The 20,740-nt window shown below is 44.7% G+C and overlaps 1 protein-coding gene across 1 annotated transcript in view; it reads right to left on the bottom strand.

Annotated features, from left to right (window-relative positions):
- The window catches only part of Prelid2 (PRELI domain containing 2), a 71,616-nt gene extending 51,444 nt beyond the window's left edge, over nt 1-20,172 (bottom strand). The window contains exons 1-4 of the mRNA XM_057789074.1: nt 20,034-20,172; nt 6,108-6,165; nt 3,422-3,495; nt 1,096-1,256 (exon numbers count right to left, since the gene is read on the bottom strand). Coding sequence (XP_057645057.1) covers nt 1,096-1,256; nt 3,422-3,495; nt 6,108-6,165; nt 20,034-20,108 — 368 coding nt within the window. The 5' untranslated portion in view covers nt 20,109-20,172. The remainder of the gene's footprint in view (nt 1-1,095; nt 1,257-3,421; nt 3,496-6,107; nt 6,166-20,033) is intronic.
- Nucleotides 20,173-20,740: the final 568 nt, after the last annotated feature.

The raw sequence follows: 20,740 nt of genomic DNA, 5'->3' as shown, positions 1-20,740 counted from the left end.
ATAAACATTCTGGGGGATTTGGGTGAGGTCTAACCTTACAGGTAGGCTACCAAAAGTCAGCAGGTTATTAACAAGATCCACTCCCAGTCTAGATGGGCAACAGATATTCATTTACTTCGTTGAGGAGACAACCCTGCCTGATTAACGCTCCTGGTTTCTCCAGTGCTTATCTGTGACCCTCTACACACCATAGAATTCACCTACTATTTCAGGCGGATTTAGTCTACCTGCAGGGTTAACTGTGCATATTTGTCATAATTTGTCATATTTATGCTATGTACAGTTCTGTCACTACTCAGAGAACTGGATGCTAGGGAAGGCAAATTTGATGGTTTATAGATAACCTTGCAACAAATACAACACTTAAACTCTCACTAAGAGAAACACTCACATATCCTGTAGGAGTCATATTCAGAAGACATACAACTCCTGAATTTGATATCCTCTTTTATGACAAAGGGAAACTCGATACCATCAGAGTGTCTACCATAGTGGCAGCGACAAAATACAGTTGAATGGCTTGCAGAGGGATAATCTAGCTGTACGTGTATCAGATAGGTAAAGCTCAGAAGCAGTCTAGTAAACATAAAAGATAAGTGTACAAAAACGTACATGACATAAAAATCATGTGTGTTAAAAAAGATATACAAACTAAGCAGGCTAGGTAAGTCTATGCCAAAACGCCTCCTTATGTCTGCTTGAGCTGACCAGTGGTAGGCAGGCCCACTGACGGGTCAAGTGCATGATAACTTCAAGCAAAGTATTTTCTTTATTGAAACACTGTTGAATACCTAGATTGCCTTTAAAGGTCCAAAGGAACATTCAACAAATGGGTGACAGTCATTGCTTTTGGAGAGAGTAAGAAAATACCAGAATTTGGAGGGGTACTTGGACAAGAGTTGAGTTCTGTCATATTGCCCCCAAAAGAAAATAGATTCATCTATTACTGACATGACTAAAAATAAAATGAAATACATGTGTAACAGACAGAAACTGTAAGTACGAAATCATGTGCTGTGTATGGATCTCCATACTCAGCACACACACATACATACACACACAAACACACACACAACTGATCACAGGTAATCTTACCAATTTGGGTTTTCTACACTTTCCCGGAAGACAGACTCTTCCCTCATGGATGCATACTGTGTCCACGTGAGGCAGTGACTCTTGATAGCCATGTTCCTCTTCTGAAGACTGAGCCACGATTCCTCTTCTAGTCGGATATCAGGTACCTTTAAAATACTCACCTGCCCAACAGAGAGAGGACAGCATTCTCAGTTTTGGAAGAGCAAGCTACATGAAGACTCAGCCTGGAGCTGATCTCTGCCATGGCTAACAAACAGAACAAGCAGTTGGGTGGCGATTCATCCACACCCCTCAGTCTCTGATAATCAAGCACACTGTGGCCTCACTACGTGTTTCCCAGGACTTGCAAATGGCCCAGGACTGATGTAGGCCCCAAACAAATTATCAGCTGCTTCTTGTCTTCTTTGGGGCAGGCCTTCTTGCGGTGATGGGTTCTCATCAGGCCCCACCTACATGCGCCCATGTAGGGCCATCTCAAGAGAAATGTTTTCCTCATTGTACTCTGATCAGTCCCTAGAAATGGATGCTTTCCCAGGTGGAGAAGACAACGAAAGCTACAAAGGCAGAACTGTACAACTTAGAGCCTTAAATTATTTAAGAATTGAGATACAAGACGAACTTGAATGCCTTTTTAAATAATAGATTCAAAGTGCGTATATAGGGCAAAGGCAGCTCTGAACTCTGGAAAAGCCAGTGATAATTTGCTGCTGAAGTGTAACACAGCTTCCCATCTGCAAGTCAAAAGGAGTTCATTTTCTTTGTGGTTCTAGCCTCTTTCCACTAAGAAAATAACAGTGATTTAACCCACATGAGGAATGAATGGAAGCTGCCATTTTTCCTAGGATAAGCACAGCAATTTAATTTGCACGCTCATCCACGGGTGCCCAGATTCATTCTGGATCACACAGGGAACCTCTTCTGAGGCATTTTTTAAGTGCCTGTCAAGATGCTCTCATTTTATGTACTAAAAGACCACCATCAAAAATCCTACATTGTGAACGAAGAGCTTCCTAGCTGTTTAAAGTACTGAGAATAAAAGAGAGTGGGCGCTCAGCCACAGATGGGCCATCTATACCAAACACCTCACGATTCAGGGAACACGGTGGAAGAGAGGAGAGAAAGAACATAGGGGAGAAGCGCTGTAGAAAGGCATCTGATGGACACACCATGGCCATTGTGCATATGAACTCGCACCAGCTCTGCTTACCTACATAAGACCTGCATGGGATCAAGCAAGTTAAAAATTCCAGCATAGATAGCACGGACAGGGGAGGACTTAGCTGTGGAGTACTGCAGTTGATGGTTGCTAAAGGAGGGAGAGCCACTTTCTTTGGCGGGGTACCCATGCCCAGTAGATAACTACAAACCCAAGCAGATATGGGCAACACTAACTGGACTCAACGATTTAAAAAATAGTAATATTAGAATAAAAATAGGGGAACATGAAGCTGGGAGGGAAATTCTGAAGGAAATTGGAGGGGGAAGAGAGTAGATAAGATCAAGACATATATACATATATATGTACATATATAAACACACATATACTCACTCATCTACATGCAAAATTTTCAGAATAAATAAAAACTTTTTTTTATACTTCTACAGCTAGGCATGGTGGTACACACCTGTTACCTCAGTACTTAGATGGTTGAGGCAGGAGGATTATCTTCAGATTGACACCATCCTGGGCTACAGTCTAAGTTCCAGGCCCTCCTAGGCTATGGAGTAAGGCCCTCTCTCAAGAAGAAAAATCCATGTATGGTTCAAGCCATGCAAATGACGTTTTCAACTCACCTCCGTCCAACACAGAATCATCAGAGAGCTTAAGGGTTTCAAAGAGAGAGAACAATTTTCCGTCATGAACATTCCGGCATCAGTGCCGTTAGTTTACAGAACTGCACATGGAAAGGCTTGCATGGGGCACTAAGAATATGATGCTTTCAGTGCATTACAAGCAGAAGTGCGGACTCCCTCACTGAACTTGGGACTAATACTTACAATCTTCTCACTTTTGATTGTTCTTACCTGTTGCTATTTGTGGACAGACTAGAAAAGACAATGCTTCATTCAAAATGCCAAAAGTACCCACAAAGTAATCATCAAATCACCCCATATCCACAAAGGGCCTTTCACAGAATGGAGAGAGATGAGGCACTCGAGAGGCATCTGCCAGAACTGGGATAGATGAAAGAAATATTTCCCCTACGAAACTATGAGGCTGGACATTCTGACACTCCCTTCGATCAGAAAATGCTGTCTTTTTCTATGACTATGAAAATTCCTCAGTTTTTATACCCACGGTGATTAAACTCGGAAATGAATTTACCTTTCTTAAAATTTCTGGCACCACATTCTGGCAGATAGCAATCCTCTTTCTATAGATGAGTCCTGTTGATTCATCTGGAAGAAGAAAATTTCATAGCCAAAACATAATTAGGGAGAGACGCATTCTTATCTAAGAGTCCATAGAGTTTTTTAGCTCAACTTCAATTTTCAACATATAGAATTCTCATAGATAAGGCTTGACATGAAATGAAGTTTTCCAGGGCCTGGAGAGATGACTCGGTGGCTGAGAGTACTCACTGATCTTGTAAAGAGTAAACAAGCTTGGTTCCCAGCACCGACCTCAAGCAGCTCACAACTGCCTCTAACTCCACTTCCAAGGGATCCAGCTGGGTTCCTGAGACACCTACACCCGGGCACACACAGGCCACAGGCATACACATAAACACCACGTAAAAATAAAATAAATCTTTTTTTTTTAAACATTCTGTTTTTCAGACCAGTTTTCTAAGTCAGATCACAAATGCTCGAGGGATATATGTAAAACAACAAGTCCGAACACACGGACTAAAGTCGAGACAGCGAACCACAAACGGACTACCACCCGCGGCCATCGGTGCCGAGCATCCAGTGGCAGTGGCCAATGGCCACCAGCTCAACAACAAGGAGGTCAGTAACAGACTCTGCCAGCTCCTGGACCACACTGTCACGCCCAGATTTCTGACTGCTTCACTTAAACCAGTAACTAATTAACTACACGAGTCACACTCATTGAGGAATGAAACCCTTGAGACTAGAGCATTCCTGGAGGGAAAGTTAAAACCAGTGAGAATAAAAGTAAGTGCAAGTTAAGATGAGAGGAAACGGGGGGTGGGGGGGGGGCAAACTGTGAAGTGCTGTCATTTCTCTGTGAATTGCTGAGACTCAGACACGAGGCGAGGTTTCTCGGCGTTCAAACTACAGGTGCCCTAACCCTGCTGCGAACACCATGACCACCAGGAAGCTGCAGTCAGGAAACAAATGCTCCACCCCTAGCAGTCCTTTGGCAACCTCAGACAATGTGAATAGCACATATATTAAAAATGGAGTTGCTTCTGGGCATGGAGGCACAGGCCTTTAACGCCAGGCCCCGGAAGGCAGAGGTAGGTGGCGCTCTGTGAGTTCTAGGCCAGCCTGGTGAGCGCAGGATGTTTCAGGTCAACCAGGGTTAAATAAATAGTAAAAAATAAAATGGAGACAGAGATGACATCCTGAAATTAACAAGATCATTTTACCATTTGACAGATAAAGAGCTTAAGTCTTTGAAAAGTTCGGTCGTGAGGGAAGTAACAGAATCAAGATTCGAAATCAGGTTTGTCTCAGACCAGAAAGCAAGTTTGTCCCACATCACACATAGGTGCATGAGAAAATGCTTTTTGCAATCTATTTCTATAGCTACAGATATGCAGAAAGCAGCCCCATAAGACAGTTTCATGTTTACGCAGCAGAGGAAGCTGCAGCCACGTCACCCAGCAGCAGCACCCGTGGTTTCGAAAGCTGAATTCTGAGCATGCTGGGCCAGGCTCTGGCTGTCTCCACAGGCTTGGGCATCAAGCGTGCCCATCCTCAGAGCTCCTGGCACTGCCCACTCCTCAAGTCCCAACACTAGCAGTCACAATGTTTCCCCAGAAGGAGGGAAGCAAAGAGCACCAGAGACCCCCGCACCCCACCCCAACCCCCTAGGTGGAACACAGTCGACATTTTCTGAAGGGGTCATGAGGTATATAATTTAGATTTGTGGGCCACATGGTCTCTTTCGCAAATACTCAGTTCTTACTGTAACTCAGATGAAGTTACATTGATAGCATACAGAGGGAGTGTCTAATGTGCAGCAAATCCTTGCTTACCAAAACAACACAGCGTGAGCCATAATTTGTCAAACTACAGTTATGGTTCCATAATCTAAGCAATTTATGGCAACATCACATCTGTCTGCTATTTTTTTTTTTTTTTTTTTTTTTTTTGGTTTTTCGAGACAGGGTTTCTCTGTAGCTTTGGTGCCTGTCCTGGAACTAGCTCTTGTAGACCAGGCTGGCCTCGAATTCCCAGAGATCCGCCTGCCTCTGCCTCCCGAGTGCTGGGATTAAAGGCGTGCGTCACCACCGCCCGGCTCTGTCTGCTATTTTTTAATAGCCCAGGCTAACCTTGAATTCCTAGTTCTCCCACATCCACCATTCAATGGCTGGGGTTGCAGACATGAGCCACACCATGCCTGGTTCATCCGTGCTATCTACGATTGTTTTGCCATCTACAAACTGACATGTGATAGAGATACAGCCAAATGAGCTTAGGTAGGTTAGCCTCTCTGTGCTTTAGTTTCTTCCGGCATTAAATAGGAAAAACCATAATCCTACCTGAAACATTATTCTAAATGTTGAATAAGCTAATGAAAAATGTTGGCACACATTAAGTACTTCAACATGCTACCTGCACGATTATGCCTGGCCTCAGTCCTACCATCACATATAATTCAAAAAGTAACGGGGGTCCTGCCTGAGATGCAATAGACACACACATACAAGGCATGCACACGCACGTGCACATACTCACACATGCATGCACACACACATGCACACATGTTCACACATGCACACACGTACACACATGCACACACACACACACATGCATCCCTTACAAAGTGAAAATCCTTAGTGAGTATAACTAAAGTAGGCCATATTCAAAGAACTTACCTTTCTTTTCTTCCACAGTTTTTACAGCGATGACATTATTATCCATGGGGTTGGGGTACTAAATGAAAACACATAATGAAAAGTTAGTCTTTTAAAGTTCTCTTTAAAGATGAATTAGCTAGTAGAAATGACAGGTACCTGCAGGACTAGAAAGTATCTTCCAAGAAACCTCTAAGTAAAACCCAGTTTTAAATCAAGAATCTTGGTTTTACCACTTGTTCAAACAAGTGAGGAGGGCTTTCATAAAATCCAGAGGCAATTTATTTAACTGAGGGGGGTTGTGGTCTTGCCTGCATATGTATATGCGCCAGGTGAGTGCTTGGTGCCAAAGAGAAGATCAGAGGATGACAGGTCCCCCAGAACTGGAGTTACAAATGACTGTGAGCCACCACATCTGTACTGAGAACTGAGCCCATGTCCAAAAAAGGCTCTTAGCCAATGAGTCATCCCTCTGTCTCCAGGAAAACCTTTAGATCCTATCTAAGCCCTGAGGAGAGAAGAGAATGAGGTGAGAATAAATAAAAGAATAATAACAATAATAATAATAATGAACCAGACTAACATAAACTAAGAGTATTCTCAGTGCCCGACCTGTGCTAAATGCCTTCATTATACCACCCTATCTAACAACTATTCCATTGTGAAGGAGTTACATAATATTATTATCCCTAATTTTTAAAAGCAGAAACTGGATGAAGATCGGGTTGTTTCAGGAATTAAACAAGCCAGTCCAAAACAGAAAGAATTCCTTTAACTACTGCCCTGGACCATGGCCTGGTGAGTGTGTTAGCACCTCAGGCAAATAACCATAAAAGGATAGGGTGTTGGGCACACAGGAGCTATTTGATAAATAATTAATTTCTTTTATTAAATTGTCCTAGAACACAGTTTAGATGCATCGACGTTTATAATAACTACCATTTTTAACCTACTCGATTTACATACATGGTCTGTTAAATCTCTAAAGCATACCATGAGGTTATATGGGGTTTTTTTTTTCTATTTCCTATCTGGGAGGTCAGTCTTGGAAAAACTAAATACCCTACTAAAATAGTTAAAAATTACTGCACCTGGGATAATGTAACTTACTCCAGATACTGTCCGACTGCCTCCACATCCATTGTGAAGTCACCTCTGAGTTACTCTAACTCAATCTTTCCATTACCATTACTCAGATATAAAGAGAGAGAGAGAGAGAGAGAGAGAGAATCTCTCAAAGCCACATGATAAATGGCTTTTAACTGGAGACGGATGCTCTTGGGCTACCCCTGCCCCCTCCCAAGGACCCCAGCTTCATGGCATCTTAACACACTGAGCAGAAGCCAAGTGCACTGCCCAGGCTGAGGTGGGGGAAGGGGTCCTTTGCCTGGAGAACTTGAGCTTCAGGACTCCTGAATCCTTAGAAATGAAATATAAAACTCTATCAGTATGGGTTCCAAAGAACCAAGAATAAGAATAAAGATGCATTTGTGCATGGATTCACTCAGTTCAGCCCTAAATGGAAAGACTCAAAATTACAATGACTACCTCCATGAAGCTTAGCCCTCCAGAGATCCACACTGGTAAGAGAAGGGTGGATCTCGGAGTCTGTCCCTCTACAAAGGAGACTTCCTGCACAGAGACATCCAAGATGCACGCAACTCCCTAAACCATGAAGACAGGGAGTGAATTAGTCCTGTTACACATGAAATGAAATTGTTTCCTTTACTGCATTCCAGCTTGTCCATTACATACCCATAAATGCATTCCTAGTAAATGTTACAGTCACGCTGTAAGTTGTAGAAAGATAACTAAACTAAATTATGAAGGAAAACACAATGCCTCGCCAGGAAGGCACAGATTACATCACTAAACTGTCAGTGAAATTCTTACAGGTTAAACCGTGCAATTTCACACTTCCATTTCATTTTAATATTTACTTACTAAGAAAAAAGATATTCATTTCAATAAGGATCCTTTTCATCATTTTAAGATTAAACAGGCAGGAAGATAAAAATGAATGGATAGATAGACAGACAGATAGACAGTGTCTTAGTTTGGGTTTTATTGCCATGAAGAGACACCATAATCATGGCAACTCTTATAAAGGAATTCATTTAATTGTAGCTGGCTTACAGTTCAGAGGGTTAGTCCATTATCCTTATGGTAGGAAGCATGATGGCATTCAGACAGAAACTGTGCTGAGAGATCTACAACTTGATCCACAGGCAGCAGGGAAAGACAGTGCCTGGCTTGAGCTTCTGAGACCTCAAAGCCTGTCCACCAGTAACACACTTCCTCCAACAAAGCCACACCTACTCCAACAAAGCCACACCTCCTAATAGCACTACTCCCTGTGAGCCTAAGGGGGCCATTTTCTTTCAAACTACGAGAGAGAGAGAGAGAGAGAGAGAGAGAGAGAGAGAGAGAGAGAGAGAGAGAAAATACTGTTCCAGACACTGAGGATGTGGTCAGGAAATGAACACCACATAGCCTCTTAAAAAATTCATACATTACTTGAAGAAACAAACAAAAGCAGTAAATAAATATGTCAGATCTGCTTAAGAGAAAATAAGACATGGTCATAGATGGAAAAGCGTGGAAAATACAGTAGAAAACACTTAAAGGTCACTCATTTTACAGTCTTTGCAAACAGCTATAAGAAAATGGAACTTTTAATAGCTAAACATAAGACCATGAACTATTCACTGTAGTAAAAATCATTTGCAAAATCTAAGTTGTTTTCCTCCATGAGTTAACAGACATAGACCTCAAGTTTCCATAAAGAATGGGGAAGGAAATTAGAGGTTTGTGTGAAACTGCTAAATACTGTGACACGGATGGCACATATTTTAATGCATTTCAGAAATTAAAAATGTATTGAACCAAGACTCTCTCTACCTGGCATTACTTGAAATAATAGAATGCCATCTTGTGGTAACCTACATAGTCCTGTTTTAATTCTTAACACACAAAACACATGGAAAGCCTGATACTCAGGGAGTAAGGGAGGAGAGGTTGCTCCGAGCTCATACTAGGAGCCCTTCCCACCAGCCTGGGATGACCTCAAGTGCTACTCATGATTTCTGGACATCTATTCGAACACCATATGACTATAGAACTTGATGCAATCAGATCCAGATCCGTATTGTGCCCATCCTGGATGGCTGTACTGTACCCACCCTGCATGGCTGTACTGTACCCACCCTGCATAGCTGTACCGTGCCCACCCTGCATGGCTGTACTGTACCCACCCTGCATGGCTGTACTGTACCCACCCTGCATAGATGTACTGTGTACACCCTGCATGGCTGTACTGTACCCACCCTGCATGGCTGTACTGTACTCACCCTGCATGGCTGTACTGTACCCACCCTGCATGACTGTACTGTGCCCACCCTGCATGGATGTACTGTGTACACCCTGCATGACTGTACTGTACTCACCCTGCATGGCTGTACTGTACCCACCCTTCATGGCTGTACTGTGCCCACCCTGCATGGCTGTACTATACCCACCCTGCATGGCTGTACTGTGCCCACCCTGCATGGCTGTACTGTACTCACCCTGCATGGCTGTACTGTACTCACCCTGCATGGCTGTACTGTACTCACCCTTCATGGCTGTACTGTGCCCACCCTGCATGGCTGTACTATACCCACCCTGCATGGCTGTACTGTGCCCACCCTGCATGGCTGTACTGTACTCACCCTGCATGGCTGTACTGTACTCACCCTGCATGGCTGTACTGTGCCCACCCTGCATGGCTGTACTGTGCCCACCCTGCATGGCTGTACTGTGCCCACCCTGCATGGCTGTACTGTGCCCACCCTGTGTGGGCAACACAGTGGCTGCTCTCACGATCTCATTTAGTTCCCTTTCAAACAAGGAAACACACTAGTAAGTATGATATGAACCCTGCTTGCTAAAAGTCTCCTGTGTAAATCCTGCGCGTTAACAGAGATTGGCCTGCCCAACCCCACTCCATATTCCAGATACTCCTGAAAGCAATGTGGTCTGTTGACCCAGTTCCTGCCAAAATACCCTTGTCTTTCTCAAGCCTGGTTCAGCAGCTGGGTACACACACCAGGTGTGCTGTATTTTATCAGTGAGTCTGGAGAGTTTCCAAGGTGCATTTGGCTTCATTTTTTATCTAATTTATGATTTTACTTTCTTCATAGAATAAGCAGGCTCACCCCCTTCCTTTCCCATGATGTAAGTCTACTGCAGCGCTAAAAAAGGTAAAATGCATACTTATCACCCACCCCTTTTCATTTTCCTTTTCACATATTAAAAGAGGCCAGAAACCATCTGAATAGAGGCATCTTGAATGGGGAAATAAAGCTACTCCTAGAATCCATAGGTTATTAAATGAAAATCCCTTTTCCAGGGATGGGCTACCTCCCTACAAATCCCTCTACAGCCTCCAAAATAATACAGGTGATTGACACCGCTGTTGGCTGCCCACTGGAACTAGATGGTAAGACCCTCTTGATGAAGACAGCACATGCTCTGGTCTAAGGATATGGAGAAATTCAGCTAGAAGTGAGCTGGATGCTCTCTCCATGACAGCTGACCCTTACTGGGTCAGCAGTGCTATGCAGACAGCTATAGGGAAACTGTCCTCAGCTGTCTTGCTCTGCATTGGACCCTGCAAATGATTTTGTTGAATCTCCAGGCAAGATGTGCCCACTAGTGCCACAGCAGCGAGTCCATTGTGGGGTAACCAACCATGCGTCACAGGGCAGAACCAGTGCTCAGTACAGGAAGCCTGGTCAAAGCCGTGTGGCTGGAGAGGTCATGGGTCTACTGGGAAGGCTGCTGCTGTTGTTCTGCTAAATGGATTTGCTCTGTCCATCAAACTGGCTTCTAAGTAATTATGTTTATTCCCATAGATGAATGCTGCTGCCACCTCTGGGCAGAGACCCTTCTTTCTGCAGTAAGTGGTGGTTTCTAAGAAGACAGAACTGCTGGTCAAAATTCTGAGAGTAAGTGACTATTGAACATTCAGCCCTGAATAGAACATCTATATCACCTCCTTCAAGGCTCAAAGAACATGGTGAAAGAGGAGAGATTTTTAAAAAGTAGGAGCAGGAGAAAGGGATAGAGTGTTGTAGAACAAAGTCTCCAAAGCATAGCACAGCTTTTGTACTTTTTTTATTTATTGTATTTTTTATTGTTTTGTTGTGTTATGCATTTTTCTCCTCTCCCCTCCCTTCCTCCCCTCTCCCCTTCTACCTTCTCCCATGACCCTCACACTCCCAATTTACTCAGGAGAGCCTGTCTTTTTTTCATTCCTATGTAGACCCATGTATGTCTCCCTTAGGGTCCTCTTTGTTGTCTAGTTTCTCTGGGATTGTGCTGTTGCATTCGTAAACTCACAGAGCTGACAAGATTGGGCTTTATCAACATTATTCCATGATGGGGGGGGCACTTATCATGGCTCACCCTTCCCTGGGGATTTCTAGGCAGTTAACTGCTGCTGGTGGGGTAAAGCTCACCCTTTCCTCTCTGAAGATCTATAGACAGTTAATGGTTGGGGAGTCAGGGGGAGACATTTTCTTCAGTGGTGTAGTTACTGGTGAGGTATCCACACTCCTGTAGATAGGCCCTATCCATTCTCCTGTAAGCACCCAAATGAAATTCATTTGCCCCCGTCTCTCTGTCTCTCTGTGTTTCTCTCAAATACACACACACACACACACACACACACACACGCCATGAAGTGGGGGAAGCAGTTGGGAAGAGGAAGGGTATCAGCTGGTGTGGGAAACAATAGAGGGTAATGAGTTTAAATATGATAAAAATACATTTTATATATATACAAAACATCATAATGCAACCCATTACCTATAACTCATATACATTAATAAAAAGTTGTTTAAAAGAGAGGCCCAAAAGTCACGTGATGCCAAGTTTGAAGATCGTACATTAAAGCAAATACATAATTATTAAAGTAAGAGACCAAGAAATTGAGTCCATCTATTATAGGATATTTAGTGCGCTTATGGGTGGAGCCTTATGAAGGTATAGCCTCTACTTTTGTTTGCTAAGGGAAAGATCATCATTCAGGAAGTAGTCTCTTAAGAGCAGGAAGTTATTAAAATAGCAGCTATCTGAAAAGTTCCAGAAGTCAATACCTGCCTTTTGAAACAGGGTCCTCCGCCTCATAGTCAATGTCTTCATAGGAATCTGCTTTTGAATAAGGTTATCTGAGAAAGCACAAAGAATGAGGACCTGCAGTAAGCCTGGCCAGACCATTAGCAAACATGTATCTGCTCCATCCACTATAAGGGGATCTGCTACCCAGCTGCTTCCAAACATGTACAAAGGGCCTTGCTGCGTGTTCAGCTACACAGAGACATCACCGTATACTGCCCATCCTTTTCATGGTCTCCATAAAGTAGCTCACTCCAGAAGAAAGGCAAAGTTGACTTATTGCAAGATCAAATGAGTCACCAGTTAATCAAGACTTCATTGATCTGCCTGGTGTGGTAACTCATGCCTGTGAATTGTAGCACTGGGGAGGCTGGGGAGGCTGGGGAGGAGTACCAAGTGCCCAAGGCCAGCCTGAGCTACAGAGGAAAATGCAATTTTAACAAATGCACTTTGCCCCATGTTATATGTCTGTCTATGCCCCTGAGACAGCTTGGCACAATAATCAATATGTTCCTCTCTGCTCTCCCTGACAGGAAGCACCTTCAGGACAAGGTCATGTTTTATTTATTGTCAAAGGGTGCACAGGTTTACCATGAATAACAATTAATAGGCATATAATGAATATGTAACTATTAACATTTGGATAGATAAAAAATCTTCTTTCCCGTACTAAGCCACAGCCTCCACTAGATGAGTTACTAAGCACACTTTAAAATTTAAATTGCACTTAAAAAATAATTTATCATGCAGATGTGCACCATTATTCATGCTCACCTTCTCCCTTATTGTTCTAAGTTGGTAAAGATTTCTGCAGGCTGCTTACCCCCCCCCCCCAGCTTTTCTGTTTCACACTCCCTAGCAAACGTAAAGATACGCGGAAGTTAGCGGAAGTTAGCAAGGGCTTTGAAAGCACTTGCCAAGCCCCAGCCTTAAGCTAGGCGCTTACATGGAAGTGCACACATTAGCTAATATCCCCCAGCAACCTTAGAAGATGGCATTATCCTCATTCTATAGACGAGGAAACTGGGGCACAAAAACATAAATTGAGCTGGTCACACCCCTTCAACTGTCGGCACTACAGCCTGACATGAGAGCCATGCTCCTCACCCCAATTTCTCCTTCATGTCGCACCTCAGTTTACAGGAGAGCCTAAGAATGGAAGACGAAAAGTGTCACCCAGCACAGGGTATAAAGATCATCTAGAGACACTGCTTGACTCTGAGACTTAACATCTAACCAAACCACTGATTTGGGGCATGTAGATCCTCTCAAATACTTCTGGCACTCCATGGGGAAAGATGTTCCATACATGTAAGTGTCAGATCTGCAAGGGGCTGAAGACAGGATCAGAAGGAAACATTATTAATTACCCAATCTGCTTCCCACTCTAAATGGAAACAGCCCTTCTTAAATCGCCTTTATGAGCTTATGGGTAAACACTGATCCATTCCATGTAGCATGCCACTGAAATAAACAAAACCTCAGGTCACGGATGGAAGTAAAAATTCATTTTAACATTTTCTTATAGTATTCTAGGAATGTTTCTGGACCCTGTGTTGACTTTCATCTGTTGGGGCTTTGGTTTGTTTCATTTTGTGAAATGGACAGAAGGTGTTTCACTGTGTTGCCCAGGTTGACCTCAACCTAATGAGCTCAAACAATCCTCCTGCCTCAGCTTCCCAGTTACTGACTTTTGTGTAAAATTGTATACTGTGAACCACAAGAGGGTGAGCTTTCTTCATAGAACAGAGTTTGTTGAATGTTTCCTGTGTTCTAGGGCTTCTCTGGGTGCTTGGAATACAACGGAAACAGTTGACACAAATCTCCATGGAGTTCACCCACATTTGCAAGGAGCAAAGTCCAACTTGAACAAGTCTACAGTGAAAAACCACAAGCTCTCTGGACTGGTTTGGACAGACCTGAAAATCCACTCATCACCATAGCTCATTTGCATCTTTAGTAATGGCTTTACGTTCCAGGCAGATGACATGTAAGGAATTCTTTTAAGCACCCAGCACATGAGACACACACACACACACCAAAAGGACTCCAGAAGCCTCCACAAAGAACTGCTATACCACCACACCTGTTTACACAACTTCCTAGTCAAACAGAAGGAAAACACTCTGGAGATGAGTACTGCGAAGGTAAGAATTGTACAGCTGGGCAGTTGGCGGTGCACACCTTTAAGGCAAATCTCTGAGTTCAAGGCCAACCTGGTCTACAGAGCAAATTCCAGGACAGCCAGGCTACACAGAGAAACCCTGTCTCAGAAAAAGAAGAAGGAAAAAGAGGAGGAGGAGGAGAAAGAGGAGAAGAAGAAGAAAAAGGAAAAGAAGGAGAAGGAAAAAGAAAGGAAGGAGGAGGAGAAGAAGGAGGAGGAGGAGGGGGAGGAGGAGGAAGAAGAAAAGAGGAAGGCGGAGGAGCAGAAGGAGGAGGGGACCAAGGAATCCAATGGCATAGTGAAGCCACAGATGCTGCAGTACTCAGAAACCACAGTTTCTGTGCTGGGTGGCATAGCCCTCCCCCATGAGGAGGCTGGAGAACACTGTACTCTACAAACAGAACATTGGATCCTTTGTTTTCTAGGTACCACTCATCTTTGAAAGCATGCGGCTAATGTTTTGCCCACAGCCGCCAACAGACAGGTGGAAGGAGATCAAATAATCTTCAGGTTTTAAAAATAGTCGTGAATTAGAACTTGGAAAGCGAGTCTGAACATACCGAAAGCCACAGATCAGTGGATTCTATTTAAGACACGATGTCCTCAGTTCTAAAGCAGCTTTGCCCAACATTGTACAAAATCAGATTAAATGTCCCAGAGCTTCTCACATGGCTGTCCCTCCTGTGTACTACTTTGTTTTTAAAAATTCCATTATTATTTTTTTTAAAAAATCATCATCATAAAGATCAAAAGAAAAATAAAAGCATATTTTGCCCGAAATATAACTCTTTCTATCCAAAGCTTTATAAAAAAAAAGCACATGCCTGCCAAACTGTTACACTTTTGATCCTCAGAACCAGCCAAGAGGGTGAGAAAAGGAGGCCATGTGTACAGCTAAGCCACTCATTGCACGGGGACTCCTAATCAGGGAGTCAGTGGACCATCTCCACCCTGAGGAAGCAACTCCTTTTTTAGAAAATCAATATTTTTATAATTCTTTGAGATCTTCACACAATGCACTTTGATCATATTCATCCCCAGCTCCTTCCCTTAACTCCTCCCAGACCTACTCACATCTTCTACCCACCCCAACTTCATATCCTCTCATTATATTATTATTATTATTATTATTATTATTATTATTATTATTATATCCCATCAACTCTAAGTTATGCTGTCCATATAGTTCTAGGTGTGGGGCCATCTACTGGAGTATTGTAGACTTCCAGGAGCTACATCCTTGAGGAAAATAACTCTCCCTCCCTAAGAAGCCATGAACTGCCCATAGGGAGGGTCAGGAACCCCTTTCCACTCTATGCTAGAATACTCAGTGTCTAACAGCTCTCGACCTCATCAAGGAAGTGTTTTTCTGAAGTAGATGGTGGCTAACACAGAAACTCACAACTAGTCAAATGGTAGAGCATAAAGGACCATGGAGTGCACACCAACACACACACATACATACCAACACACACATGCACATACACCAAAGCTCAGACAGACCATTCAAAGAGGAGATGAAAAGTCTGTAAGAGATCAGGAGGACCAGAAGAAAACAATGCCTTCTGGACATGACAGGAAGTTATTCTCATAAGCCACAGCAGCAATGGCTGCCTACAGGAATTCCTTTTTGTTGATATGTTGGTTTCATTTGTTTGGTTTGGGGTTTTCTAGGACAGGATCCAGCTAGTTAGCCCAGTGAACACAAACATGTGATGAGCATCCTGTCTCAGACTCACCATTGCTTGGATTACAGGCATGTGTCACCACACTTGGGTCCCTCCATAGTTATTAAATGTGCCAAACCCTCAGCAAACTATCTTATAAGGATTACATCACATGTTGACTGAATGTACTTACATATGTGACCTCAGCTATACCACATGACACACTAAATCCAACCACCTGAGCTCAGTCAACCCACAGAATCGCCAGCCTTAAAAGCCTGTCACTAGGCAAGGTCTCTAAGTTCTGGAGTGATTTGTTGCACAAAAACGATCAACAACTGCTGTGTCCCACCATTGCACAGCTAAGCTAAGCTTCATATTAGGTACAGTGGTCCACCCAGAAGAGGAGACCCCAAGAAGCAAATGAATCAAGGAACACTGGACCCAGCAATACAGAACCTTGAGCCACTGTCCTTCCCGCTTCATCTCCTGGGTGGCCACTGTATCAGGGCTGGAAACACAGACTGCTGGTAAGACACAGGCTTCGGATTAGATGGGCTGAGATCCCAGCTCTCCTTCCTGCTAGGTGGGGGTGTTTAAAGAGTTACTGAGACTTCTCTGAGCCTCAGTTTCCCCCATGATGTGAATAAGTCAGTCATGATGACTTCTTGGGCTGCTTGGAGAAGTAGAGACGATATTGTATTATTCAGAGCAAATGTCCACATGTATGCACACATACATACATACACACATAATACATACATACATACACATACGTGTGCACACACACATACACACAGAGCAAGAGAGATAGAGGAAGAGACAGAGGGATGGAGAAAAAGCGGGAGGGAGGGAGGGAGGGAGGGAGGGAGGGAGGGAGGGAGGGAGGGATGGGTTGCCTAGAAAACACCTATCCATGTTTCAGCAAACCTTTTATAAATGTGACTTTTCTGAGAAAGCCTACCTGAAGGCCTCCACCTAGGACTGCTGCAGGCCTCCCCACCACACTGCAGGCTCCCTGTGTGAGGTATGCATCACCCATTGAAATTATGCCGACCTGCCATCATTTATTAATGTTGGGCTCAAGCTTTAAAACCCATCGCCTGTACCTGAAACCGTTGTGTGGGAGTACACTGCAAAGGAGCATGTGTATGGTGTGGTGTGTATGGTGTGGTGTTCATGGTGTGGTGTGCATGGTTTGGTGGACGGAGATCTGCTCCAGGAGTTGAAAGGGGAGGAGAACACACCCAAAAGTAACCTCTGACCTTCCAGACATCGGTGAAGCCTAGACAAAGTGTCCCTCCCATTTTGAGAAGGCAGGGATCTCCTTTCATGATGACAACCCTTCCCCAAAGGACAGTTACAGTTTGTTTCTTGACTGCTCCCCAAAGAGTGTATGTTAATGGTTAGGTCTCAGGGCAGCCCGGTGTGGATTCTGGAAGAGGTGGAGAATGGCAGAAAGAAATTGGGTCCCTTGAGTTGAACTATGGGACCGCAGTCCGTCCACCTTTTTCTACTTTGCTGCCTGGCTCAGACACAAGGTTTGCTCCACCCTAGGCCCTGCCTTGAGATCTGAACCTCCACAGGCCCAGAGTGGCAGGGCAACTGGGCTGGTTATTTTTTTGTCAACTTATCATCAAGTAGCATAACCTGGAAGGATGGAGCTTCAATTGAGGAACTTCATCTTTCAGAGTGGCCTGTGGGCATATCTGAGGGAAAATTTCTTGATGAATGATTGATGTGGGAGGGTCCATTCCACTGTGAGTGGTGCCATAACTGGACAGGCTGAGCAAGGCAAAGCAAATAAGCCAGTGATGTCCCTCCATTCCCCATGCTTCAGTTACTGCCTCTGGGTCCCTGCCCTGAGATTATGCTGTCTTCCCTCAGTGATGGACTGTGGCCTGGGAGCTGCGAGATGAAATAAATCCTTGTGTCCCCAAGTTGTTTTTTGGCCAGTGTTTTCTCAGTGCATCAGAGGAGCAAACGAGGACAGAAATTGGTACAGAGAGTGGGATATTGCTGTGATGGACCTGACCGTGGCGTTCTGGGGAGAAGAATTGTGGAAGGAGTTTCATGAGCTGTTACAAGAGACTGGAAGGAAGTTAGCTGCGCGAGCCAGGGAAAGTGAGCCAGTAAACAGCATTCCTCCATGGTCTCTGCTTCAGTTTCTGCCTTATGCTCCTGCCTGAACTTCATGCAATAATGAAATACAGCCTGTAAGTTGAAATAAACCCTTTCCTCCCCAAGCTGCCTTTAGTCAATGTTTTATTACAACAGAAATCAAGCTAGATCAGGTAATTATGGACCGGAGCCTTCCTAACTGTGAACCAAAGATAGCCATTTCCTCCTCGCAAGCTCATTACATCATCACAGCAGAAAAGGGGCCAACTCAAAATGCACTGGGGACCCACTCCAAACTGCCAGTCTCGGGGGCTGGAGAGATGGTTCAGAGGATAAGAGCATTGCCTGTTCTTCCAAAGGTCCTGTGTTCAATTCCCAGTAACCACATGGTGGCTCACAACCATCTGTAATGGGGTCTGGTGCCCTCTTCTGGCCTGCAGGCATACACACAGACAGAATATTGTATAATAATAAATAAATAAATATTAAAAAAAAAAAACTGCCAGTCTGAACAAAACATGTGCCTAGAAGCCTGGCCCAAGACAAAGTCTACACCAGATTCACTCACTCATTCCTTCCTTCCTTCCTTCCTTCCTTCCTTCCTTCGTTCATTCATTTCATCAGCTGTTGCTGAGGACCTGGCAGGTGCAAAGCACTTTCTAATGTTTCTAGCTCCCAAAGTTCAATGAGCTATCCCCCCCCAAAAAAAGGAAAATATTTGACTGGGAACTTCACCCCATATAAGCTCCCTCCCCTGGGAGTTGCCTCAGTCAGGGGGCTGGAGGTGAAGCCTTCAGCCAAACAGAAAGAAAGAAAAAAAGAAAATGAAAGGAAAAAGAAAGAACAGTCTCCACAGCAACACTGTACTGAATACCCTACCTTGGGTCCCGAGCTGTGTCTCTCTCAGCAATGGAGGCCCCTCCTGTAATGGAGGTTCTAACCACCCTCCCAGCACCCCGTGGCTATCTTCCAGGCTAGCCAGATCCCATGCTACAATTCACAGGCAGCTACAGGGACTTAGAAGACTTATAGGTACAACTCCTCATCTTACAAACACGAAATCTTGGCGAGAAGACCTCCGACCAGGGCCACCCAGAGACTTAAGTGAACTGGAACAGATTAGTCCAGGATCCCACCCCACAGGTCTGGGTGACAACCAGTTTTCAAGAATGTTTTCCACTTTACTGTTAGCCTGAAGAAGCATCTGAGGAGGAGCCCTCAGGAGGGCCATTGAACCCAAAACTGCAATATTATAAACAGCAGTATTTCAAAGACCTTATCACCATCAATCCTCTGATAAAACACTCTTTAATAATTAATTATCTCACTCAAATCCTCGCAACAGCACTAGGAGTGTGCGCTGTTATTCTCACACCACAGATTAGCAAACTAAAGTCCAGAGTGAGCTCTGCAGGGCGCCCCACAGCTATTTCGGAAAAGAGAAAGTCTTGAAACAGTGTAGCAACGCTGAGTCTACCAAGATCACAGCTTCAGGGCCCTGTTTTAGTGTTGAAGGACGGGGTGCTGAACTGGAAGGCTGGACCACCCAGGGAAGCCACCCAGAGCCAACACCCTCTGCTTGAAGGAAGCAGGATGCGGACGTGAGGCCCTGCATGGCAGCCTCCGCTCCTCCCTGAGAGCAACCTTCGAGGAATTCCGCCTCCACCCTCCCCGGTGCATCCCGAAAGCAGCATGCGCGCTGGAGGGGGACCCGGAGAATGGATTAGGACCCCTGAGCTTTTTTGGATCCTGTCACTGTGCGACAGGGGGAGGGGGCGGGGGGGACAGTTAGGCTCTCGGCAGCAGACGCACCGCCCAGGTCGGAAGGACTGATACCTTTCGGAGGAAGCAAGCGACCACCTGCTCGAAGGGGTACTGGAACACCTGGTGAACGTCCACGGTGACCCCCATGTCGCGCACCCTTCTCCAGGCGCCTCGCCGGACTCCGGCCACACCCCTTTTCAAACTTATTAAACTTTATTGTACCCCTCGGAGACAAGGCTATAGGTCACACCCACGTCCCCTTTCACTTGTGTTCTTTAAAGATAGCACCGGAGACGCCCAGACCCCAGCGACGGGGAAGCCGGTCTCAACCACGTGCCCTCCCTGGCCACGCCTGCAGATAGTGCCCTGCCTCTGAGCCACCCGGTTACACCCTGCCACCCTGCGCTTTGCAGCCAGATTTTTAAGCCGTCACTGCCGGAGGTCACAGAATATATCCTCTGTTGACAGAACCAAATAGGAAAAAGATGTAATAAATACATTAAGTCTCCGCCTTGAAACTGTGGGTGTGTGGGGGTGTGTGGTGTTACAACCTGGCTCAGCTAAATCCGGCCAGACAAAGGCCAGCGGCTGCACGCGTCACTAATCTGCCTGAGGAGTGGGGCTGGGCCTCTGGCGAGGAGGAAGCTGCTCTTCTCCCAAAACAATCTAGGAAAGAGAGTCCACCTTTGTGTGCAACTCGAGGAAATTCCTTGACTAAGGTTAAGCACCAGCCAGCAAGAAAAGGGATACAAAAGAAATGTGTCCTTTCCTTCATAGAG

This window comes from Chionomys nivalis, chromosome 14, assembly GCF_950005125.1.
Source record: "Chionomys nivalis chromosome 14, mChiNiv1.1, whole genome shotgun sequence".
NCBI classification, from domain to species: Eukaryota; Metazoa; Chordata; class Mammalia; order Rodentia; family Cricetidae; genus Chionomys; species Chionomys nivalis.
The sequence above is the reverse complement of the archived record's forward strand: the minus strand, read 5'-3'. Positions and strand labels throughout refer to the sequence as shown.